This window comes from Drosophila montana, unplaced genomic scaffold (genome assembly GCF_035044405.1).
Source record: "Drosophila montana isolate Dmon_TW-CO22-7 unplaced genomic scaffold, ASM3504440v1 contig_3469_1, whole genome shotgun sequence".
In the NCBI taxonomy this organism is placed as follows: domain Eukaryota; kingdom Metazoa; phylum Arthropoda; class Insecta; order Diptera; family Drosophilidae; genus Drosophila; species Drosophila montana.
The window spans coordinates 542,520-566,876 of NW_026998350.1; the positions used below are offsets into that span (position 1 = coordinate 542,520).

Below are 24,357 nucleotides of genomic sequence, written 5' to 3' on the forward strand. Positions count from 1 at the left end.
TGTGTGACAAATTGCTTGACTTTTGACCCACATGCGACTTGGTGGCGACTTGGCGACTACCTCTTCCTGCTGTGCTTCCAAATCCCGGCACTTTATCGCTGCTTTTGCCTTACCTCAGCTGCGTCAGCAATCGGCGCAGCAGTTGGCGAACAGTTTCACAGTCATCATCAGACAACACTGAGCGAAATTTTCCTGATAAATAGTAGCTGGAGCTAGAACTCGATATTTTAAGAGAAGGGAGTACCAAAACGGGGCTATGGATAATTCGTTAAAAGGCCTAGTTCAATCGAAAATCAATCAAAGTAAACTCAGCACGAAGTTTAGGAATCGAACTCGCTTCTAGCATAAAGGAGCTGGAACCCGAGATTTTAACAGTTGCTTTTTTTTTTTGATCAAAAAAGAGTACGAGAGGAAGAGATAATGGATAATGGATATGGATAATTCGTTGGAAGGCCTCCTTCAATCTAAAACTCAGCACGAAGTTTGGAGATCGAACTCCCTACTAGCATAAAGGAGCTAGAACCTGATAGTTTAACAGAAGCTTTCTTTTGGGTGAAAAAAAAAGAGCACTAAGACGGGCTTATGGATATTTCAAAAGAAATCTAAAATCAATTAATGTAAACTTAACACGAAGTTTGGAGATTGAACTCCCTACTAGCATAAAGGAACTAGAATCCGAAGAAGAGACGCAGAAGCTTTCTTTTGGATCGAAAGTAACTACTAAGATGGGATTATGGATAATTCGTTGGTATTTCCTCCTCCAATCTAAAACTCAACACGAAGTTTAGGTATTGAACTCCCGTGAAGACGACAAACAAACTATTTTGAAGGCTTTTTAACGTATCTGAAGTTCTTTCTAAAACTCAACACGAAGTTAAGGAATCGAACTGAACAAAAACCTATTTTGAAGGCCTTGTACGCATTTAAAGCTCGCGCGAATGACAAATAGAGGACCCTGCATAGCTAAACTATGCCCAAAATAACAATGTGAAATATTTCCCAAACTAAATGATAATTTCGTCGAGTGTAGCCGTATCTTTTTGACTTAAGTTGGGGGCTGAATGACTTTGCAACTGCCACGGAAGACAAAACGTAGACGGCATCTTGGCGAAACGCGTCGCCGCGTCGCCGAGTCTGACCCAGTTTTTGGCTGATGGCAGACAAATTGTCTGCGCCTCGCCGATTGTTTATGATGCTTTTGAACTTTGCTTTAAAGTGCGCAAAAAAAAAAAGGGAAGGAGAAGGAACAACAATCGCAGACGTCATCGCGTGTGTGGCAACCAGTTAGTATTAAGCCTGACCAGGGCGGCGGCCCGTGCCACACGAAGGTGGCAAGTGGCATATGTGATAAAGGAAAACAAGTAAGAGCTTCTAGGCGGCAGCTCCCGACTAGGGGATACCCTGAACCCTCTTCTTCCGACAGGCGGTAGGTATAAAATGAAAAATATGTGATATATATACATATATTATTCTAGAAGCTACATGTCAAGTTTGGTGACTCTAGCTCTTATAATTTACGAGATTTGCTCAAAAAACAGGATTTCGATATCGATTTTTATCGATTACTTTGAAACGGGGCACGTTATCGATTATCGGAAACAAACACGATCTGCGCATGGACTAGGAGGACCTACAGCCAAAATTTCAAGTCTCTAGCTCTTATAGGTTCTGAGATCCTTGCGTTCATATTGCTCAAATTGCTCAAAAAACAGGATTTCGATATCGATTTTTATCGATTACTTTGGAACGGGGCAAGTTATCGCTTATCGGAAATAAACTCGATCTGCGCATGGACTAGGAGGACCTACAGCTAAAATTTCAAGTCTCTAGCTCTTATAGCTTCTGAGATCCGGACAGACGGACGGACATGGCTAGATCGACTCGGCTATTGATGCTGATCAAGAAAATATATACTATACTTCCTTCTGCCTGTTACATACATTTGCACAAATACAATATACCCTTTTTACCCATTTTCAATGCGTTCAGGGTACACAAAATTCAATTATCTTTGATTTGGGCGTAAACTTGGCCCAAGCCTGGCCAGGCTTGTGCTTTATTGTTGCCCGCAAATTAATTTTCCGCCGATTTGAGCACATTTGCCACACATGAATGGCTTTTTTTTTTTTGCTGCTTTTCCAATAAACCAAACCAAAAGTCAACTCTCACTTGCCAAAGTCATGCTTTATAAAAAGCCGCACACATGCAAAACTAGTTAGGCCCCCAAACGTAATTATGACACCAAGATGAACGGACGACATCATTTGCCATGCACTGAAATGTCCAAAAATTCAACTGAAATGACAAGAGGGAAGGGAGGGGGGGGGGGGGGGGCAAGCTGTGTCTCCAATGCGTTGCCCCTGTCAACAGTTGGAGAGCTCCGAATGCAACTGCAACTGGAACTGTGGCTAATCCTCACAGCGGCAAACCGCAAGAAACAGACCAACAGCAGCCGCCGCACATAAAACTGTCAAAAATTTGTGTGTGCGAGTGCACAGCACAGTGCGCGCTAGAAGTAAACGAACATGAGGGAAATGATCTCACAGAGATCTTAACTCAAAATGTATTAAAACTCGAAAGGTAGAAGAGTTAAATATACCAAACTTAGGTCGACTCCCGAAGAGTATTCACAAATTAAGAATATTTCAGATTCAGTTTGAATATTAAGATAATTATGCACAAAGAAAGTATATTCATTTCTCAACCATATAATAAATCGACTAACATTGAAGTTAAAGTTCATATATGCCTAGAAAATTTAATATTTGATATGTGAATGCAAAGCACAGTGCGCGCTAAAAGTAAAGCAACAGCAGTTAACGGACGACAGGGAAATGCTCTCACAGATAAATAAGCATTAGAAGCAAGATCTTAACTATAAATAAATAAAAAATGGAGAGTTATAAAAGCTAAGCTCAAAAAAAGATTAGGAATATTTCAGTTTTTGGATGAAAATTGGAATAATTATGCACATAGAAAGTATATTCATTCATTCAACCATATTATAAATCCACTTACATTAAAGTCAAAATACATATATGTCTAAAAAATGTAATATTTGAAATGTTGAATGCAAAGCACAGTGCGCGCTGTAAGTAAAACAACAGCAGTAAACGGACGACAGAGATAAATAATCATTAATAGCAAAATCCGTGCTGAGATCTTAACTCAAAATATATAAAAACTCGAAATGTATAAAAGTTAAATCCACCAAAGTTGGGTAGATTTCCGAAGAGTGTACACAGATTAGAAATATTTCAGTTTTTGGATGAAAATTGAGATAATTGTGCACAAAGAAAGTATATTCATTTTCCAACTCTATAGATAATTCACTAGCATATCTAAAGAAATTTATTTCGAAAATTTAATATTTATTGTGCAATTTATTTGCAGAATGCTTAAAATATTTATTATTTTTGCCAAGTATACAGAGATACAAAGATATCCTAAATTCAGGATAAGTTCAAAGCAAATAAATTCAGATCAAATCTATTCCAACCATATCCATTTGCAATTACATATAAGTATGCATATAAATCCAAAGAAATTTATATAGAAAATATAATATTTGATATTAGCAATTTATTTGCAGAATGCTTACGCTTAAAGTATCTTTTATTTATGCAAAGTGCAGTATATGTACATAGATACAAAGTATTTTCAAAATTCAAGATAAGTAAGCACACAGAAGGTATATTCAGATTTAATAATATTCCCACCATACGCAATTTATTTGCCGAATGCTTGAAGCATCTTTTATTTATGCAAAGTGCAGTATACATAGATACAAAGTATTTTAAAAATTCACGATTATTATATGCACAGTAAGATCAGATCTAATCTATTGCAACCACATCCACTTCCACTTACATTAAAGTACATTTAAATCTAAGGAAAATCGTTTTGCACGTTTAATATTTGATATTCGCAATTTATTTGTCGAATGTTTACGCTTGAAGTATCTTTTATTTAATGCAAAAACTAATTTATTTGAAGCACACTCCAACTTGAAGTATGTTATTTTTTTTGTTGCGGCACACCTACTGCTGGTACGCACTGTTGTATTTCTTTTTATTTGCGTAGCTGCTCCTCTGGCAGATATTTGCGGCTGCAAGCGTCGCCCACATGTCAACGGCAAGTTGCACAAATCAAGTCAACAATAGAGGAATTGCATTTATAAATTTTCTGGCTGTAGATGCCCAAAAGCCAGATACGACAGATTCACAAACACGGCTATATCCATGCAGCATATGCATATTGCCATTGACTTTGCAACTTTGTGGGGCGACGAGTGATGAGAGATGCGAAAGTATCCAGCATCGAGTTGCAGACAGTTCCTGTCTGTCTGTCTGTCAGTTCTGCCGATGTCGGCAAACAAAGAAGTTTGTCATCAGACATATTTACACTTGAGCATAAGTTACGAGACCGAGTCCTCAGTCGGAGGACTGCCACTTGTATTGGCCATGCATAGCAATGCCACCGGAAGTGCAACTCAAATAGCAGTCCAGCACGCAACACACACACCACACACACGCAACACACACACACATTTACAAAGTCTATAAAAGTTTTTTAAATTTTCTGCTGCTGCCACTCAGAAGCTGAGATCCTGCTATCGGTTGCCCGGTCCGCCACTTTGACAGCGTTTGCATTCGGCAATCATATTTTCTTTTGTCTAGAAAGTTTTTCGCTTTTATGAAAAAACCCCTTATCGCATTAAGGGCGAACGCAGTTCCCAGTCTGAAATAGTTAATAATTAGTTGACTCTTCTTTCCAACTGGCGCTTACTAAGTAGAAAATCATATACATATATAAACAAATCAAATAATGTATTTTGGCATATTTAAGCACTTTATACTTTATACAAAGCCAATAATCAAATAGCCGTTAAAACTGAACGAAAGCAACTTATTTCAATCACAATTCTTATCGATTGCTGTCAACGCTTTAAAGTGTTGGTAAGGCTTTAAAGTCAGTCACTTAGTAGCCAGGCGTTAAAACTGAACGAAAGCAACCAGCTTTCGATACTTAACGATCACATCATTCACAATGCTTATCGATTGCTGTCGACTCTTTTAAAGTGTTGGTAAGGCTTTAAAGTCAAATTAAAGGCAAATTAACCAAGTCATTTGTTTGCATTTCATATGCTTTTTGGCATATTTTAGCTTTTTATCCAAAGCTAAACGAAAGCAACCAGTTTCGATACTTAACGAAAGTTAACGATCACATCAATCACAATTCTTATCGATTGCTGTCAACGCTTTAAAGTGTTGGTAAGGCATTAAAGTCGCTCACTTAGTAGCTGGAAAGTCATATATAAAAACAAACGAATTAATTTATTTGCATCTCAAAAGCATTTTGGCATATTTTAGCACTTTATCCAAAGACAACAATCAAATAGCCGTTTAAACTGAACGAAAGCAACCCATTTCGATACTTAACGATCACATCAATCACGATTCTTATCGATTGCTGTCAACTATTTTAAGTGTTGGTAAGGCCTTAAAGCCCGCTGCATTGGAATCTTGTTTATGCAGTATTTGATATACATAAAACCTCTAGGAAATTAACTAATTTCGTTTCTTTACAATCACATCAATTCCTATCGCTGTAAACCCTTTATGCTCTTGGTAAGGCTTTATATTTCTTAATATCAAAAATGTACTCCTTGCTGCAGCTTCCCCAGTTGCTGTACGCTCATTTATTCGTTATTATTCGGTTTTTGCATACGTGCGTGATACTCGCCGGCAGATTGCCGGAATAGATAAAACGGCGCAGACGCTATAATTATGGCTGGCTAGCACTTTTTATTTCATTTTCACTCAATGAAGCGCAATAATTGCTGCGATTAATGCAAATTCTTCTAACGCTCTTCAAAGGCATAAAATTTGACTGCACAAAAGCCGGCACATGACCGGAGAGCACGCCCATGTCTGCTCTGTCGAGACAACTGTCAACCCCCGGCGAACTCCCAATCTCCCCCCCTCCCACGCCAGGCGTCAGTTAATACTGGCAATGTGTATGCAAATGAGTTTCCAATGACTTGGTCCGAAAACAAAACACCGCGCACAACAGCAGCAAGGATGATGTCTGCTGCACTTGAACTTGGCTTTGGCTCCGGGCCGCCCGGTCTCCAGCGAGGCGAGGCATGTTGCATGTGTGCAAGAAGAAGAAAGCGCTGCCTGTATTATAGCGTAGTTTGCACTTTTACTGCAACCCGTGCGGTGTGTGTGTGGCATGTCCCTTGTGCCTTGTCCAACTTTAAACGCTCAACGCAATAAGATAAGCGCGCGCAGCAATTTCTGTTTAATGCATGCCCCTTATTTTACGGGCTTATCGCGCCTTAAAAGCCACTTCGCGTTGACACTAAAAGCCTCCAATGGTTGAGCCACCTTTCAAGCCGATATTCCGATATTCAACTGGATTTCACTCACAGTTTAACGACACAAGTTGACCACTTTATGGGTTAAATTTTGTTTTTCTTGTTTATTATTCCTGCAACTTGACACTATTTAGGTGTTAGTGTAAACTTTTTACCGCGCAACATTTGAAACTAAGTATCAGTGTTGAAAAGCTCATTTAGCTAGTCTGGCAACACTCAGAGAAAGCGTTACCACTGTGTAAATTGTTTACCGCGCAGCATTTGAAATTGTGGGTCAGTGTTGAAAGGCTCATTGTATTTTCGCCAGTCTGGCAACATCGAAACAAAGCGTTACCACTGTGTAATTACTTGTTGCATTTCCACAAGTTGGCAGCGCTTCTATTTACGAAAAAAAGAAGCAGACAAAACGCTTATAAAACATTTTTAAGCTTTGCCAAAAATACTCGAATATCGCGCAAATGTCAAAGCATACTTTAATAGGTACGTTTAATAAATACGGACAGACCTTGGCGCTAAACCAGACCTAACAGCGGCTTTGGCCAACAGGTGGCGGCACCGGCTTCATTGGCAGTCATCTGGCCAAGCACCTGGCCAAGAAGGGCTATGAAATCACCGTCATTTCGCGGATGCCCGGACCGAAGCGCATCACCTGGCATGAGCTGGAAAAGCAGGGCATACCCAGCAGCGTTAGCTCCGTGGTGAATACCACCGGTCAGAATGTGCTGGATCCGACAAGACGCTGGACGCCCGGCTTCCAGCAGAACGTCTGGAATTCGCGCGTCAACTCGTCCAAGACGCTGAGCAATGCCATCGAAGCGGCGCCACAGGTCAAGTCCTTTGTGAATCTGTGTGGCGTCAGCCTGTACCGACCCTCGGCTACCAAGACCTACACCGAGGAGGACCGGGGCGAGAGCTACGACTACATGTCGCGCCTGTGCCTGGCCTGGGAGGAGGCAGCGCGCTCCGCTGACGCCGGAGACAAGGCCTGCAAGTGTGTAGGTGTTTTGCCATATTATAACATATCAAGAACTGATTTTCACGGATACCTTAGAGCATAGTGCGCACTGGCGCAGTTGTGGGACGTGATGGCGGCATGATCAAATCCATATGGCTGCCCTTCAAGCTTGGCCTGGGCGGTCCAATGGGCGCCGGACAGCAGATTATGCCCTGGATACACATGCACGACCTGTGCAGCCTGATCCAGCACCTCATTGAGAAATGCGAGACGGGCGTCTTCAATGGCGTCGCGCCGGAAATAGTCAGCAACAAAGGCTTCTCGCAGGTTGGAACAGCTCCACATGCTACACATAACCGGGCTCTAATCCTCCTCTATTCCTGCAGGCATTTGCCAGTGCGCTGAATCGTCCCTGTCTCTTCCCAGTGCCCGAGTTTGTTGTCCATGCCATCTTTGGCAAGGAGCGTGCCGCGCTCCTCTTGAGCGGCGCCAAAATCCAGCCAAAGCGAACGATCGCCTCCGGCTATCAGTTCAAGTATCCGGATGTCAAGTCCGCCGTAGCCGAGGTGGTCGGCAAATAGGCTGGAAACAAGAGGAAACTAGCAGAGATTTGTATTAGCAAATGACATTGGCACATTATAGTCTCTTATTTAGTTGATCTTCATATTTTTTATTATATAAATTAAACGAGAGCAAACACGAGCAGCAATTTGTTTTGTACAAACGCGAAAAGATGTGATTAAAATTGTGAAATTTTTTAGTGCCGTAATTTAGCAAAAATTGTTCAAATTTAATTTGTTTATGCATTAGTCATGGCCAATTATCGCTTTATTTTTTTTTCGTATTAATTTTTGTGGTGTAATTCAAAGTGCTTTGAACACTTTGGAATGGGGCTTACCCTAAGAGATAATCATTCTTAATCCTTATCCTTATAGTATACCTCATAATAAATCTCTCTCTAGCCTTTTTTGTGCTTACTTAACGAATTATTGTATTGATTCTGCACAATTAAATGTTTTTTAATAATGGTAATTAACCAAAAACAATTTAGAATGCGCGAGTGGGAAGTACGCGACTAGGAGATACCCTGCACCTGAATCTGTCGTTACACTGATATCGATATTTATCGATCTTGTCGAGCTATCGATTATTTGAAAAAAACTTAATCTACGTTCAATTCTCTAGCACTTAAAATCTCTTAAATCAACGGGGCTATGCCCATACCATATTTTGTTTATCGATTTCACAAAATGGGTCGAGTTATCGATTATTTTGAATAAGCTTGATCTGCATTTGAATCTCTAGCTCCTTATGTCTCTGAGATCGAAGGGGCTTTGCTCGGATTTGCTCGGCTTATGAACTTTAAAATTCTACACTCGAGCTCTCATTTAACCATATTTGTCTTATCGATTTCACGCAAAGGGTTGAGTTATCGATTATTTTGAATAAGCTTGATCTACGTTTGAGTCTCTAGCTCTTTATGTATCTGAGATCGAAGTAGTTGTAAACATTATCTCATTTGTTAACAACAAAAAAATACCCTCCCACATGAATGTAAACAGATTATGCGCAAAAAAATAAATTAAAAAAATGTCAATTGAATTAATTAGGCAATCGAGATAATTGCATGGACCACAAAAAAAAGTTAATTTAAAGATTGGCAAAAAAGATCCATTTATTTGTGGACACCATTAGGCAGCCATCCACAAAAAAAAAGATATAGATATATGTAGATATAATTACCAAAGAACAACCAACGACAGCTACGGCTATAAAACGTCAGATCATTTTGAACCCAGCTCAGTCGTAGTCCCCCATTGGAACTGGGCTGCAAAACAAAAATGTTATCGAAGTATCAGCAATTATTGCTCGTCGTCGGGCTGTGCTGTGTGTTGGTATGTAGAGTGTGTGCGCAAATGGAAATGGAGCTGGGCAGATAAAAGTAATTGAATATTAATTGCGGAACAGAGCGTGGCCCGTGCCGATGTGGACTGCAGTCAGCGGCCCAAGTTTGTGAATCCCATGACATGTTGTCCCATGCCCGAGTTTGTCACAGCCGAGCTGAAGGAGAAATGCCAGCAGTATAATGTAACTCCGCCATCGCCGCCGCCAATGTCCATGGAGCAGAGCGGCGAGGGCCGGCGTCCGCATCCCCATCATCACTTCCTGCCACCCGTAAGCCGAGATTGATGCCCCAGACTGAGTCCCTAATCGAACTCTTTTTCTCTGCTGTCAGTGCTTCGTGTCGTGCGTCTTCAATGAGACTGGCATCTACGAGGACAACGGCCTGGATGCGGACAAGCTGAAGGACCATCTGAGCCTTGTCTTCAAGGACAGCGACGAATTGCAGAATGTGGCCAGCGACGCGTTCACCAACTGTGCCGCCAAGGTCGACGAGTGGCAGGATAAGATGGGCAATCGTCCGCATCCCTCACCGCCGCCCGGCCTGCCCATGTGCCCGCACAAGCCGGCCTTTCTGCTGGGCTGCGCCTTCAAGAACATGATGAAGAACTGTCCGGCCTCCGTGTGGACCGATACCGAGGAGTGCAACGAGGCTCGCGAATTCTTCAAGAGCTGCAAACCTCCTCATCGCCGTCAGGCAAGTGCGGCCAAGTAGAACAAAGTTGAAGAAAATTAATAATCTTACAACAACAAAAAGTTACCAAAAATTAATAACATGAAATACCTCCATTTTTAAAAGTAAAATGTATCCTAAATAACCCGAATAAATCAGATTAAATCTGTATACTATTTACGTTTTAGAAAAGGAAGACTAAAGATGAGCTCCATTTACTCGTTGTTGTCTTCCTACATAAGTTAATTGTTGGATAGATTCTTCTTTTCCTTTAGGGCGTCTTCAATTCTCTGTTCCGTCTAAACCTACCCAGTAGATATCGCCCCTTATTCCTACCTACACGCAAAACTGATTATTATTATTATTTCGTGTACTATGCAAAAAATACAATAGTTTGTATCACGTTTTCTTCTCGGAACTTTCTCTTCCTCTAATAAAATCGTTGCTTTCAGGATACCTTCGGGAATTTATTGATCTTTCCCAGCTATGAGTAGGGGCATAGCTTGTCGGACAGCCTATAAATTTCTCCCCACCGGCTCGGCGATTTCCCCTCACTATCTCTTTATCCTAACTACTTAACACTCTATATATCTAGTACAAATTTCTTTACATTATTATAATAATAACTTCTTTCCTTCTTTATTCCCATTTATTATATTTTCTTAAATATTACAGTAAATTAGGATTATTTTTAATCTTTATTTAAGAAGACTATTTTCTCTACTAACAACTTCCTTCTAAGCTGGACCGGACTGGGTAATTAAAACACCTCCATTGTGTCGTTGATGCTATTTGAAAACTGTGTACTCTAATTGCACTTTTAGCATTGAATTTTCATAGTTTTATGTATTTTATAATCAGGAAGACACTCGTTTTGGTCATCCATAAATAAATAAAATGTATAACTTAGGAGGGACTCTGTCTGATGTTTGACGCTTGCGATTCTCTGCAAGAAAGGGTCTAAAGGCAGTCCAACATTGGATGATGGAACCGAATAGAAGACTGCAAATGAGCTCTTCTAAATATCCACTTCCTACATTCTATAATACATTAAATAGACTCTGTTTGATTTTGTGATTCTCAGCAAAAAGAAAAGGACAAATTCAGTCCTAGAGTGGATGATAGAACCGGGAAGTATTTCGACGAGCCCCAGGGAAAACCTGTCCATTTCCTGGTGTTAAATATCTTGTTATTTGTGGCTTATTATTTCTTCCATCAACGTTGACCCCAAGCTTGCCAGCTGTGCCCCAAAAGTCCAGAAATTCGACTTTTGGATCCTTAATTGAAGTCAGATTTTGCATACTCCATTGAGTAAATCAGCTTAAATTTGGAACAATTTAAGTTTTTGGGAATGAATATTACCTTTACCTATATCCTACATAAAATTGACTCTGATTTTGGAGAAAGAAACGGGTAAAAGCCTGTCCTGGAGTAGATGATGGAACCGGAAGTTTCCTCAAATAGCCATACAGAAAACCTGCTCATTTCTAGGTATTAAATATCTTGTTGTTTGTTGGTTATTATTTATTCAAAAAAAAACCAGCTACGTTTACTTCGAGCTTAATATTATTATTATATTATTTTAATTTCTGGGCCAGTTCATAAATTCGAGCTGTGGATCTCCATTGAAGCTCTGGCTATGCCGTACAAATTGTCAACTCGTTTCTCGCTTTATTTCATTTATATTCAATTTGAAGCAATTCCTTTTTATACCCTGAACCCATTAAAAATGGTTAAACAGGGTATAATGTATTTGTGCAAATGTATGTAACAGGCAGAAGGAAGCATCTTCGACCCCATAAAGTATATATATTCTTGATCAGCATCAACAGCCGAGTCGATCTAGCCATGTCCGTCCGTCTGTCCGGATCTCAGAACCTATAAGAGTTAGAGACTTGAAATTTTGGCTGTAGGTCCTCCTAGTCCCCGCGCAGATCGAGTTTGTTCCCGATATTCGATAACTTGCCCCGTTTCAAAGTAATCGATGAAAATCGATATCGAAATCCTGTTATTTGAGCAATTTCGGCAAATAATATGAGCTAGAGTCACCAAACTTGACATGTAGCTTCTAGAATAGTATATATATATATCAAGTATTTTTCATTTTATAACTATCGCCTGAGGGTTCAGGGTATCCCCTAGTCGGGAGCTCCCGACTAGAAGCTCTTACTTGTTAAGCATGTAATTTGGTTTTGTTCTCGAATTATCCTTTGTGGTTCTTATCGGCGCGTTGCACGTCTGGGCGCGCAATGAAATAGAAAATTAAATTTACAAATTGCTTAACGGGCGCATGTGCCAGGCAGGCAAGGAGTTAGACCTGGAATCATTCGCTGGCTGGCCTTCAGGACGTGAACATGGCAAGTGTTGAGCGGGAGTTGGCGCAATTTGTGGAGCAGTGCCGGAAGCAGCGGTTCAGCGAGACGGAAATGCGCAGCATATGCCAGCCCCTGGCCTGGCATGTGCGCCTAGGACAGTTGAGATGGTGGACGCAGTGGCTCCTGCTGCCCGGACTGCTGGTTTATCTGCTGTGGAGCTACTGCGACACGTGCGCCTGGACTGCCAGCGCCTTGGGCCGGCTGCTGCTCATCCAGCTGTTGCCCTATTGGAACTGGACGCCCTACTACAATGCCAAGTGCCTGATCGAGCGCGGGACAATGGAGCAGCAAGTGAAGCCAAAAATTCTGGGCAGGCACGATACGCTCTGGGAGAACTGTGCGCTGTGCGAGCAGCTGGGTAAGCAGCAGGGCGAGCTCCTTATACTATCTAGAGTTATATCCAATCCAACCTGTAGAGCGCATTCCCATTGCCTCGAATGTCAGCTATTCCCAGCTGGAGACGCAGCATCTGGAGCGCGGCCTGCCCGTCATAGTTACCGATTGCCAGCTGCACTTGGAGCTGGATGAGCTGCTGCTGCAGCTGCTGGAGAAGGCGCCAGAGCTGCTCGCCAGCGAGCCCTGCGATGTCTCCAGCAATTTGATGCTGCGCCAGTTGTTCAACCTGGATGCAGCCCTACAGAAGATTCCTGCAACTGGCGCCTGGCATCTGCAGTTCCGGAATTGTGAGTCGAGTGCCGTGAAGGCGTCACGCCTCTATGCTGGCAAACCCTACTATTATCCCCTGCATCTGGAGCCCTACTACTCCAGCTGGCTGCTGATGGCCCACCAGCTGCAGCGACCCCTCACCGAGATCCATGTGCGCGGCCTGATCTTCGTGCAGCAGCTGAGCGGCCACTTCGAGTGGCGACTGCGTCCCAAGCAGCCCTGTGACGAGAACATCTGCCCCAATCTCAGCTTGCGCCTGAGCGCCGGCGAGGGATTGGTCTACTCCACAGATCTGTGGCGCCTCAGCTACGGCCTGCAGCAGCCCAACGTCAGCCACGCCTCGATTGCCACAGTTTTCGAGGTCAACTGGCAGCTGTAGAGGGTCAAATTAAAGTCGAAAAATGATACAGAAATATAAAAATCAAATATTAAAGCAAGCAAAAAGCCAGATCAGCATCAATAGCCGAGTCGATCTAGCCATGTCCGTCTGTCTGTCCGGATCTCAGAACCTATTAGAGCTAGAGACTTGAAATTTGGAACGTAGGTTCTCCTAGTGCCTGCGCAGGACGAGCTTGTTTCCGATAATCGATAACTTGCCCAGTTTCCAAGTAATCAATAAAAATCGATATCGAAATCTTGTTTTTTGGGCAAATCTCGTATGTTGTAAGAGCTAGAGTCACCAAACTGGACATGTAGCTTCTAGAATAGGGATATATATCAAGTGTCTTTCATTTTATAGTTATCGCCACCTCGCCACTACCACCACATATAAACCAATTTGTATTGCCCACCAATTTAAACCACAATTTTAATGCAATTGACTTTTAAGGAATAAACAAATATTCTATAGTACAATAAGATCTACCGTTTAAAATTTCATCAAGATCGGTTAAGAAGCACACAAGTTATTAAAGAAAACGTGTCAGCGGCAGCAAGCGCAAATTGAAGGAATTCCCGTACACACAACCATTACATATTACCTACGCCACATTCCATTAAGATCCCATTAAAACTGAAAGTTAAAGATAGAATTTCAAAATGATGACCTAAATGACTTAGAAACTGAAATGGAAGTCCAAATCGAGTATATATCTATCCATTAAAATGATACCCTTCCCAATGAAAAGCTTTTCTAGCTGCTTGTCACGTTGTTGCCCAAATTGTATTTACACAGAGAGAGACGAGGATTACAGATCAGAATACGCCGGATATGCATGGAACTTAAATAATACTGAGTTTAGTTGAATCTTGGCCTGGTGGAGCACCCGCTTCTGGGCTAGGCGCGCCGGCACTTGGCCTCGACGAGTTTCTGCAAGGTGGCGGTCAGGCAGTTGATGGCATCGATTTTCATGCGCTCGATGCGCTCCTGCTGGACGAGGGACATTTTCTGGATTTGGACCTGTTCGCGCTGCAGACTGCGCTGCAGCTCCATCTTCTCGCGCTCCACGTCCAGCTTGCGCTCGAAGTAATCCTTCCACCAGGCATCGTCCGACGCCGCCGCCGGCGGCGGCTGCTCGTACAACTTGCCGCTGGGCGCCATCGCCATTTCGTGGCTGTCGTTCTCCCGCTCCTGGATGGTGCTGCCCGTCTGGTCCGCATCGTACTCGAGCTTGGGCTGGCGCACTTCGGACAGGCTGTTGCTGTCCTCGTCGAACTCGTCATTGGATTTGCTGTCCAGCTGCACCTGCGGCTGCAGCAGCACCTGATCCACGGGCGTTATATAGGGCTGTGTGTCCTGCAATTGGGGCGTCGTTGGCTTCTTCTGGTACTGCAGCAGTTCCTGTTGCGGCTGCAGCTGCAGCTGCGATTGTTGCTGTTGCTGCGACTGCGGTGGCTGTGGCTGTACCTGCACCGAGGCCCCCGCCGGCTGGAGCTGCATATCGAAGTCCGCTTTCTTGCCCTGCAAGTACTTGAACATCTCCTCGAAGAACTCCCAGTGCACATAGCCGGAGACATATTTCTTGTTCAGATTCTTGTTGTAGGTGATGAGTATGTTGTGCCACTTCTTCTGCACCTTGGCGGCGCTGTACCGAAAGCCCAAGCGCTGCAGCTGGCGGGTGCAGTGCAGCCACAGCGCCGTCCGCTTCTGTCTGCCCTCCGTGAAGCTGCCCTCCATGGGTCCGCGTATGTGTATCAGGGCGCGTGTCGCCTCCGTCGTCCAGGCGCGCTCGTACGGACCGCGTCCGATGCTGTTCACGCCGCCCGACAGCTCCGTCTCCTCCAGCAGGCAGTCGTCGTCCAGGTCGTCCAGCTCATCGTCGCTGATTGGATAAGCTAACAAACAAAAAAATGGCGGCAAGTAAAAAGCAAGGTTACACTTGTTGCATGCTGTACGAAAGCGCTCTCTCAGCCTCTGACATTTAATACACTCTAACTGCACTCTCGCTCTCTCACTTGACTCTCTCTCTCTCTCCCTCACGCCTGCCACCCACCACCAGCCTACATGCTAGTTAACGCCCGCAGCTGCAAGGATGCTAGCGCTGCGGCTGCGGCTGCTGCTGCTGACGCATAATCATAGCTGCAGCCGCAGCCGCAAGATACACATTTTCACAGTCTAACATTTTACACACACACACACACACATACATACAGACAGTCACGTCTAACGGTACTTACGTTCATTCTCCTCAACGCTGCCATTATTATTCGCCGAATTCGCCGCATTAGCACCATTTAGCATGATTTGTGCCATTTTCGTTAATTATATATTTGTTATTATTATTGCTTTAGCTGCCGCGTTTGCTGTTTTAATTAAATTTCGTTTGATGATTCGCCCATACAGCCTACTCGACTCTGGCCCAAGCTACTCAGCCTAGACCTGACTGCTCTCAATAGTTTTCTGTTACTAACGGGGACATTTTGTGGGCTGCAGCTTCCAGGCTGCTGAGCAAACGTCTGTGTGTGCGCGCTCTCTCTCTCTCTCTCTCTCTCGCTTACACAGGCAGACAAAGCTCTCTCTCAGCTGCTCTCTGGACTCAGATCTGCGGGCGGCAGCTGTGTGACAGCAAGGCGGCTAGTCAATAGTATTGAAGTATCTAGAACGAACTGTGATTGCTGCTTGTTTGCGTGTGTGTGTGTGTGTGTGAGTGTGTGTGTGAGTGGGGGGTATTTAGCAGTTGCGCACTATATCATAAATATTGCCTAATCATAAACTCTTGTCTAATCAAAATAAGTTAAATCTAGAAATTCACATTTGAGCTAGAAATTACGAAATTATGAATCGTTATCCATTTAGAAATACAAATTCTATCTCATATGTAAAATTCTAGTCATATTTTTTTTCTTAACATTCTCCATTTTGATGTGCCCGTACTCCTGTTCTGCGCTCATTGTCTTTTAGTTGTATTTCTTTTAATTTCTTTTAAGTCGTTGGCTTCAGGTAATCTGTATTAAATATTTATACGCGTCAACTCATAATTTCATTAATTGTACAGAACTTACTTTAGCATTAACTGACAGATAGTCCTTACAACGTAATATGTTACTCGAAATGTAAGACGCAACTTTCTGTCATCTGACATAGGGCTTTTTATCACGTTGACAACACAAAAAAAAAGGATTTTTTTTAAACTTTGAATTTGAAGATTGTATTTTTAATATTGTCAGTCGACTTGGATCTACGAAAACAGCTGCCAAGTAGAAATAATAAAATGTTTGGATTCCTCAGTATCGAAAAATGTGCTAATATCCAAGCCATGCATATTTTTATTTTAAATAAATGTTATCCTTACAACTTTATATATATACATATATATATTTTATAATGAATTTGTATGGTGAACACTTTAAAAGTTTATTTTGCAGGCTTCTTTGGAGCATTGTTGAATTTATCTTGAAGCGTTTGGATGCTGATATCGTCGGGAAATCTATCGAATATAAATATATATATATATAAACTTAGATGCAACAAAGTTCAGTAAAAAATAGCACTCACTTTAAAAGTACCTGGACGAGAGCCTTCAAAATGAAAAGTATAAGTTTGAGTTTTCTTGTCATTCTGCAAATTCAAATCCAAGCCAAGTGCCTGGCAACGCTGTAATAAAACAGCTGACGACGTCGCATAGCGTTGCCAGCTGTCTTAACGATTGCCGGTAAAATTCACCAAGTTGGCAGCCCCAGACGCAACAAAATTGCGCGTGCTGAGCCTATTTGTTAGAAAACTTGTATTATTTCTTGTCAAAAGTTAAAAATCTAATAATTATTGTAGTCAAGTTAAGTTAGCTAAAATGCCTGCCGTCGAAAAGTGTGTCATGTGGGTGGCAAAATATAACAAAGCCTGCGTTCAACGTATTCTAAATGGTTTCTCTCGACAGATACGACTGGAAGCGCCTGTGGCAAATGGTTTCGGGCATACACTATGAGACTCCCAGGGGCACAGTGCGCGACGAGCTGCTGAATGTGTGCTCCGAGCTGCAAGCGGGCGTGCTGCAGTTCAAGCCGAAGAGCGCCTCCAATGTGCAGCTGGCCGTGCTGCTAAAGGAGAAGAAGCAGGAGAAGCTGCTGCCCTTCACAGAGCGCTTGCAGGAGCTGCTCAATCTGGAGTCGGCTCAGTGCTGGGAGATCCTATGCTACTACCTGACCAAGGAGTATCGCGGCTCCGCCAGCCTGCTGACACAGCTCATCTCGACCGAAACGAACATGGCCAAGCTGCTGGAGGACATCAGGCACTACTATTCGCTGGAGCGCATGATTGTGCTGAAGATACTGAAGAACGTGCTGGTCTTTTACAATGTGCCCAACCATCCGTACCACAACGAGTACAGGCTGGTGGTGGAGAAGCTAACGCTGCCCCGTCTCCTGGACTCCTATCTGGATCAGCTGGACAGCCTGATCAATGAGCTGCCGCCGCGCAAACTGCTCGCGGGTGAGGGCTTCCACTGCACGGACAGGCTGACCAGCTGGTCGGAGCGCAATGCGCGCGAGACCAACGAGGTGCTGCACATACTCCTGCTGCTCAGCGAGCACATCAGCCTGAGCCTGGCCCAGATCAAGCGTCTGTTTGCGACCATAAAGCAACACTCCTTTGGCCGCATACAAAACTACCTCAACGAGAGCAACCTCTACCACAAGGAACTGATCAAAAATCTCACCTACTCGGAGCTGATGCTGCTCATGAAGTGCCTGGACTTTGAGCGGCCCAGTGACAACTCACAGCTTATTCTGCAGCTCACCGAAGAGCTGCACGCGGACATAGCTGGCATGCATCATCGGCCGGAGCACGGCCCCCTGCTGCTCATCTGGATGCTGTTGCGTCTGCGCGGCACTAACGATGCCGACGACGCCGCCAGTCTGCTGCGCTGCCGCCAGCTGGGCAAACGCGCCGTCGAGCTCAAGTGCTTCGAGCTGTTGCATGCGATTGCGACACATGCGATGTTCGCGGACGATAGCCTACTGTCGCGCATTGTCCGGAAGACCATCTACAATCAGCTGTGCTACATGTGCGAACTGTTCGACGGGGACGGCAGCTGCGCCCGCTACGAGGGCATCTATGAGCTGCTCTGCGAGCTGCTCTCCTGGCCGCAGCTGGCCAAGGACTTCTGCCAGCGCGAAGGTTTGTTGACAACCAGTATTTAAGGATTATGATAATCACGAGCAATCCTTTGCAGAAGATGGCGCGCGCTCGCTGTACAATACATTGCTGGAGAACTTTCCGCTGCAGTTCATCGACTTGGCCAAGCTGGCCCAGGCCCTGACCAAGGCGGGCCAAGGCAACTTTGTAAGCCAACTGCTGCCAGTTGATTTCTTTCATTTGACTCGATTATTATTCTCATAGATCAAAGGCCAGCTGGAAGCGCTGCCCATGCTGGCGCTCTTGTACGACGAGCAGTCGCACAAGGTCAAGGAGCTGGACCCGAATGAATTCGAGCTGACGAGCGTATTGCAGCCCTTTCCCCGCATCGATTATACACTGCCCGCCGGCACTAGCTGCACCGCCGTGCAGCATGCCAATGGCTTCTATATGCATTTCCGCTGCCAGGTGAACTTCTTCAATGCGCTGCATCACGAGATCAACTGCCTGCTGCGGGATAAGGCGCAGCTGCATGGCGATTTTGACTCAGACGAGCGCATCTTGCGCGTCGAAGCGGGTCTCAAGTATCTGGAGCTCGCTGTGCAGCGCACCAAGTCGATAGAAGGCATCAGCTCGGAGATGGTGCATCCAACCGAGATGTGCATCGATTTGCTGGGCAAGTTCAAGAGCGTTCAGTGCCCGCCCACACGCCTGCTCTCCATTTGCCTGAACGTCTGCACGGCGCTGCTGCCGCTGGTGGACGAGGAGATCTTCAGCCGGGTCAGCCATCTGGATATATTGCCCACGATCAGCAATCAGTCGGCGCACGATTACAAGCTCTGCGCCAGCGCCGTTTACTTCGAGTCGCGCTTCCTCGGCTCCGTCATCGACAATGTGGAAAAGAAGCACGAACGCTACGATTTCCTCTTGGCCTACCTCAGCTTCCTGCGCACCTATACGAAACTGAAGCGCCAGCGCTATTTGCAGGTGGAGATCCCGGGTCTTGTCTTTCTGCTGCGCGACATCTTTCCGCATCTGCACACGTGGCACTTCAAGTCGCAGCTGGAGAAGAACAAGATCTACTTCGAGGTGCTCAGCTTCATCTGCGATCTCTTCGATATTGTCGGCAGCAGCAGCAGCAGCAGCGAGTCCAAGTGCCAGCTGCTGCTCAACGTGTGCGTCTACTCGCTCCTCAATCTGGACAATGGCCTAATCCTACTGAGGTATACACATATACATATAGTAATCCCTGCAATTCTTGTTCTTAACTCGTGTTATCTCCAGATTTGTGGGCGTGGGCAATGCCTTTGTGCAGTACACGATGGAGCTGGAGACGAACTGGATGCAGCAGCAGCCGCATGGTCTCATGATGCTCGTGCGCCTCTCCATGCGCATACTCATGCAGGTGCTGTGCCTGAAGAGCCACGTCTATGCGCCGGACACGCTCTCGCCGCTGGAGGCGCTCATCTATACGCAGCCCAAGCAGCGGGACACGCTGCGCATTATACCCACCGTGTGCAGCTATATGAGCAACATATTCGATCGCTGGCTGCCGATTGTCTCCTGCCGGCTGCTGAAGCGCATTGCGCTGGAGTTTAATATGTCGCTGCTGGCGTGCCTGGATATGGAAGCGGACCAGATACGTCTGACCTTTATGCAAAAGCTGCCCGACGAGCTGGAGAGCGATTCGATTAAGATAGCCATACTGGAGCTGGTGGATGCCTGCATAGCCAAACAGCCGGGCGTTACCGAGGCCTTCTTCAAGGTCAACTATGCGCACGACAAGCGCTCCTTCTTCGGCAAGGAGTGCGCGCCCAGCATTGGCGACAGCATTGTCACCTACATGAAGGAGTTTCTCGATGCGCTCGAGGCCGAGCCGCTGACCATACAGCAGACGCTGCCCGGCAAGATCATGAACATCTTTCATTCGCTGTGGAAGCACAATCTTCAGATGCTCGTGGACGAGCTGCTCAAGCAGCCGCACTTCTGGCAAAAGCTCTGCAGTCCGCTCTTCGCCAAACCGAGCGCCCAACCCCAGGTGCGCGTCTATACGCAGCTCATAAACATTGTCTCCATCGAGATCTACAGCACAGCGGCAGGCAACAGCGAGAAGGCGGCCGAGCTGCGCGAGATCATGCAGAAGTTCTTCGAGCGCGACTGCTTCCAGCAGTGGCTCGACTACGTTTTCGATATGCCCAAGGTGCCGGCTGTGCCTGGCTGCAACGAGGAGCTGCCCGACTGGATTTGTTGCCTGCAATCGTTCAAGGATCTGATTGTCATATTGCTGAAGAAGCAGCCAAAGTTTCTCAGCATACCGGATGCACAGTTCAAGCTGCTGGCCCAAAAGTGTCTGACCGTGCTGGTGGATCGCGCCAACTACTTGGATGATATGCGTCCGTTTATCATGCTCGCCGAGCTCTACATATTCATATTGCTGCAGTTCAAGCAGGCCTACACGAGCAGCGGCGAGGAGGAGCAGCAGCTGATGGAACAGCTGCAGCAGCTAATGAGCCGCATTTGCTCCTGCTACGAGGATCTGCATGTGCGCGCCAAGGAGGCCTGCCTGGCCATCATAACCAAGTGCGCGCATCTCTACACGAATCTGCTGGTGAAAGATTCAGCCATATCGTTGCGCTTTCTCAACTCTGTGGTCAGCATCATCTGTTCGGAGCTGCAGAATATGGAGAAATCGGTGAATGTGAATCAGCCGGCGCCGGCGCCAGTGCAGCCAATTTCCGAGGATTCCAATGGCATCGTGTCCACAAATTCGCTTGTGTTGTGCCTCAATCTGCTGAAGGCGGCGGCCACCATTTTCAACACCGATGGACCCGGCAACTGGGATCTGCCGTTTGTCTCGGTGCGCCTGTTCCAGCGTCTGCTGCACTGCGTCTCCTACACGCTGCCCATGCACAGCAAACAGCTGCTCAGCGTCCAGCTGCTGGACGTGCTGATCGTGTTTGCCAAGAGCAACTGTTCCAGCGAGTTTCTGCACTGCGACGTCGGCGAGCATCTGTGGCTCAAGCTGCTGCCGCCACGCGAACTGCTGCAGTCCAAATACGAGTTCAATAAAGCCACCAGCGACGTCTGGACCATGGAACAGTGGTGGCCCATCTATGCCCGCGGCATCGAGCTGGTCAACATTATCTACGACAAGCACAAGAAGTGCTTCCTACAGGAGGCCATCCAGTTTGTGGGCATACATGAGGTTTATCTGGTCGACTCGCTGCTGTTGGGCAAGCAATCCCTGGAGCCGGCGGCCATGCAGCTCATCAAGTCGGCCATCTCGCTGGTGGCCAGCTTGACGGAGCATCACAAGGAGTGGGCGCAGGAGCACTGCTCCTCGCTCTTCAACATTATGGCAAGTGGAAATAAAGTGAATGAATATGCATAAATTTAAATTTTCTGCCTTCTCCCAATCCACACAGAATGCTGTCCAGGGGCTGATGTGCCATGCCACGTCCATGTTCCATCAGCAGCGCAATTTGAAGTGCCTGCTCGCCGGGCGACGCTCCCAGCTGGAAATGCTGCGCAACATGGAGTCGATAGCTATTGACGATACGATAATCACCGCCTGCAATGAGTAAGTTATTGCATTTTCCCCCCTCCCGTCACAAATAAATACTATAAGCTTCTTCTTCTTGCCCAGCCTGACGGACATCATCATCTATTGTGTGAAGGCAATGCAAAAGTTCAGTCCCGATCTGTTGGACATCCTGTGCTGCAGCTACTACGAACCGCACAAATGGCAGCCCATCCTGGATGTTAAGTTTGGTGCGCCCAAGCTGAACGAGAGCAGCATAACTCTCACCTTTGGCATGGTTCTGAACATGGTCACCATCTATGTGAAGGCGCTTAATATGGTAAGTCAGCAGCGATGATATCTGATATCCATCTCGGCTTCGATTTTAATTGGATGTCTCCTTCCGCAGCAAAACCATGGCTTCCATGAGGTGCCGCTCAATGTGCTGCCGACCGTGGAGCTCGGCGAGGTGGCGGATAACGTGGCTTCCGGCGATAAGAGTCGCAGCCAGCGCAGCTTTACACACTCTGTGTCCACGGCCAGCTGCCCCTCCAGCGAGCTGCTGTCCAATCTGGACGGCCAGCTGTGCCTGGTGGCGCTGGAGCATCTGCTCATGCTCGTAGCCTCGCAGAGCATTTACGTGATACGCTCGCCGGACCTGGAGCCGCGCTGGAAGCAAATCGTGCGACGCGACATCAGCAGCGAGCTGCTCAGCTTCCATGAGTTTGTGCGGCGCAAGGTGATTGTGGACTATCGGGACTCGCGCTGTCAGTGGGTGCGGCGCAAGCATGGTTTGCTCAAATTCAAGCATCCGGATGCGGCGCGCTCATCCAACGACACGACGAGCAGCCAGCGCGGCAGCACTGATCTGGCGCGGCGCACAAGCAGCACCGCCAACGAGCTACGCGTAAATGTGGTGCGGCGTCTGCATTTGCAGCAGCATCCGCATCCGTCCAGCAATTTGGAGATGACGCGCATGCTGAGCCCCATTGGTGCGCCGAATCCAACGGGTGCCCATCACATGGCGGCATCAACACCGGCTCAACAAGTCTCAACAGATCTGGTGGAAACACCACGTGCCGCCCACACGGACAGCAGAAAGCGTTTGTATATGGCCGAGCCTTTGGCCATTGAGGTGCAGTACTTGCCGCCGCCGACGGAGCCCGGCTACTGTGAACTTTCACAGGTGCAGCTGGTTGAGGAGGATTATCTGCAGCTAATGTCGGCGCTCTTTGGCGTTATACCTCAGAGCGAGTGAGCTTATTTTAGCCATAGCATTTCAATTTATTTAACAAAGTTGTATTTTAATCTAAGCACTAGACATTTAGGAATAATAAGAAATTCTGTATAAATAACTACATAAGTACATTCTTGAAGGCCGTCCCAACAGCAGTCCCTACTCCCTCTACGTCCTTGGCTTTACCATGCCTTAGATATAGTCCTGCGAAACCTATAACTCCAAATCCCCTCCCTTTACCCACAATTAAATTAAGGTTTAAAATATTAACGGTTACAAAATACCATTGCACTGGGCCCGGCCGTTGGCTTACATTTTCAAATCAAAATTCAGCTGAATCAGTACGAGTTCAAAAAGGTATAAATTTCCCAAATCGGACATTATTTGGCCGAGATATTCCAAAAAATCATCAAAAAAGGTTGACTTTACAAACGAATCGGTTTTTGGTCAACCACTTTTTTTAACCCATCGATTTTTAAAATGTTTGAATGCAGATTGATAGTAGGGATCCCTACGAGTTCAAAAAGGTATAACTTTCCAAAATCTGACCATTTTTAGCCGAATTATCGCAAAAAAAAACGAAAAATCTTCAAAATTATAACGGTATTTTTTCGCTTTTTTCAAATCGCTGTATCTCGGCCAAATAAGCCCCGATCTTGGAAAGATTGGTCGCATTCAACTCGTGGTCACAGCCATTTTCAGCCAACATCGTAATTTTTGCAAAAAACAGTAGTTTTTCTCAAATTGGGCCACTTCTTAGAATTTAGATTGGTGTTGGTGTCAATCGATAGTCGGGATCCGTACGAGAAGAAAGAGGTATATCATTTCGAAATCGGACATATTGTAACTAGATATTTCAATTTTAATTTTAATTTAAAAATAACGCTACAAACGGCTATAAATGGCTATTTCTCGGCCAAAAAAAGCCCGGTATCGGGCAGATTGGGCACGAATGTGTTTTTGGAAATGGCGATATCTCGGCTAAATACAGTCCAATTTCGGAGTGGTATACCTCTTTCTACTCGTACGGATGCCGGCCACTCAAAAACTCGCATTTCGAAATTAAAATTAAAATTGAAAAAGAAAAAAACATAAACTCAAAGCTAACGAAGCTAATGAAGCACCAGGCGAACAGTAG

At 45.5% G+C, this 24,357-nt stretch overlaps 5 protein-coding genes and 1 long non-coding RNA gene across 7 annotated transcripts; 5 read left to right on the forward strand and 1 right to left on the reverse strand.

Annotated features, from left to right (window-relative positions):
* The first annotated feature begins 6,724 nt into the window (after positions 1 to 6,724).
* LOC135434997 (epimerase family protein SDR39U1) lies at positions 6,725 to 8,082 on the forward strand. Its single transcript, XM_064691838.1, has 4 exons — positions 6,725 to 6,862; positions 6,929 to 7,377; positions 7,434 to 7,664; positions 7,724 to 8,082. The coding sequence occupies exons 1-4, from the start codon at positions 6,841 to 6,843 to the stop codon at positions 7,916 to 7,918; spliced, it is 897 nt and encodes a 298-aa protein (XP_064547908.1). The 5' UTR covers positions 6,725 to 6,840; the 3' UTR covers positions 7,919 to 8,082.
* Positions 8,083 to 9,119: 1,037 nt separating this feature from the next.
* Obp49a (Odorant-binding protein 49a) lies at positions 9,120 to 10,083 on the forward strand. Its single transcript, XM_064691871.1, has 3 exons — positions 9,120 to 9,232; positions 9,306 to 9,512; positions 9,574 to 10,083. The coding sequence occupies exons 1-3, from the start codon at positions 9,179 to 9,181 to the stop codon at positions 9,952 to 9,954; spliced, it is 642 nt and encodes a 213-aa protein (XP_064547941.1). The 5' UTR covers positions 9,120 to 9,178; the 3' UTR covers positions 9,955 to 10,083.
* A 1,939-nt stretch (positions 10,084 to 12,022) lies between these two features.
* Positions 12,023 to 13,335, forward strand: LOC135435034 (uncharacterized). Its single transcript, XM_064691904.1, has 2 exons — positions 12,023 to 12,645; positions 12,704 to 13,335. The coding sequence occupies exons 1-2, from the start codon at positions 12,267 to 12,269 to the stop codon at positions 13,330 to 13,332; spliced, it is 1,008 nt and encodes a 335-aa protein (XP_064547974.1). The 5' UTR covers positions 12,023 to 12,266; the 3' UTR covers positions 13,333 to 13,335.
* A 755-nt stretch (positions 13,336 to 14,090) lies between these two features.
* On the reverse strand, positions 14,091 to 16,553 carry LOC135434994 (probable basic-leucine zipper transcription factor Q). 2 transcript variants are annotated; one of them, XM_064691835.1, is made up of 3 exons: positions 16,395 to 16,553; positions 15,570 to 16,337; positions 14,091 to 15,227 (listed from the first exon to the last, which is right to left on the reverse strand). In XM_064691835.1, exons 2-3 carry the CDS (start codon positions 15,643 to 15,645, stop codon positions 14,230 to 14,232), a joined length of 1,074 nt encoding a protein of 357 aa, XP_064547905.1. In that variant the 5' UTR covers positions 15,646 to 16,337; positions 16,395 to 16,553; the 3' UTR covers positions 14,091 to 14,229. The 2 variants fall into 2 exon arrangements, with proteins under 2 accessions (XP_064547905.1, XP_064547906.1); XM_064691836.1 differs by lacking the exon at positions 15,570 to 16,337 and having other exon boundaries at positions 16,395 to 16,545.
* LOC135434996 (uncharacterized) lies at positions 16,132 to 16,645 on the forward strand. The gene is made up of 2 exons (XR_010437324.1): positions 16,132 to 16,332; positions 16,388 to 16,645. It is a non-coding gene; the product is annotated as an uncharacterized LOC135434996 (long non-coding RNA).
* A 330-nt stretch (positions 16,646 to 16,975) lies between these two features.
* On the forward strand, positions 16,976 to 23,337 carry Nup188 (nuclear pore complex protein Nup188). Its single transcript, XM_064691837.1, has 8 exons — positions 16,976 to 17,205; positions 17,267 to 18,504; positions 18,560 to 18,669; positions 18,727 to 19,685; positions 19,747 to 21,820; positions 21,888 to 22,042; positions 22,109 to 22,322; positions 22,392 to 23,337. The coding sequence occupies exons 1-8, from the start codon at positions 17,180 to 17,182 to the stop codon at positions 23,238 to 23,240; spliced, it is 5,625 nt and encodes a 1,874-aa protein (XP_064547907.1). The 5' UTR covers positions 16,976 to 17,179; the 3' UTR covers positions 23,241 to 23,337.
* The last annotated feature ends 1,020 nt before the right edge of the window (positions 23,338 to 24,357 follow it).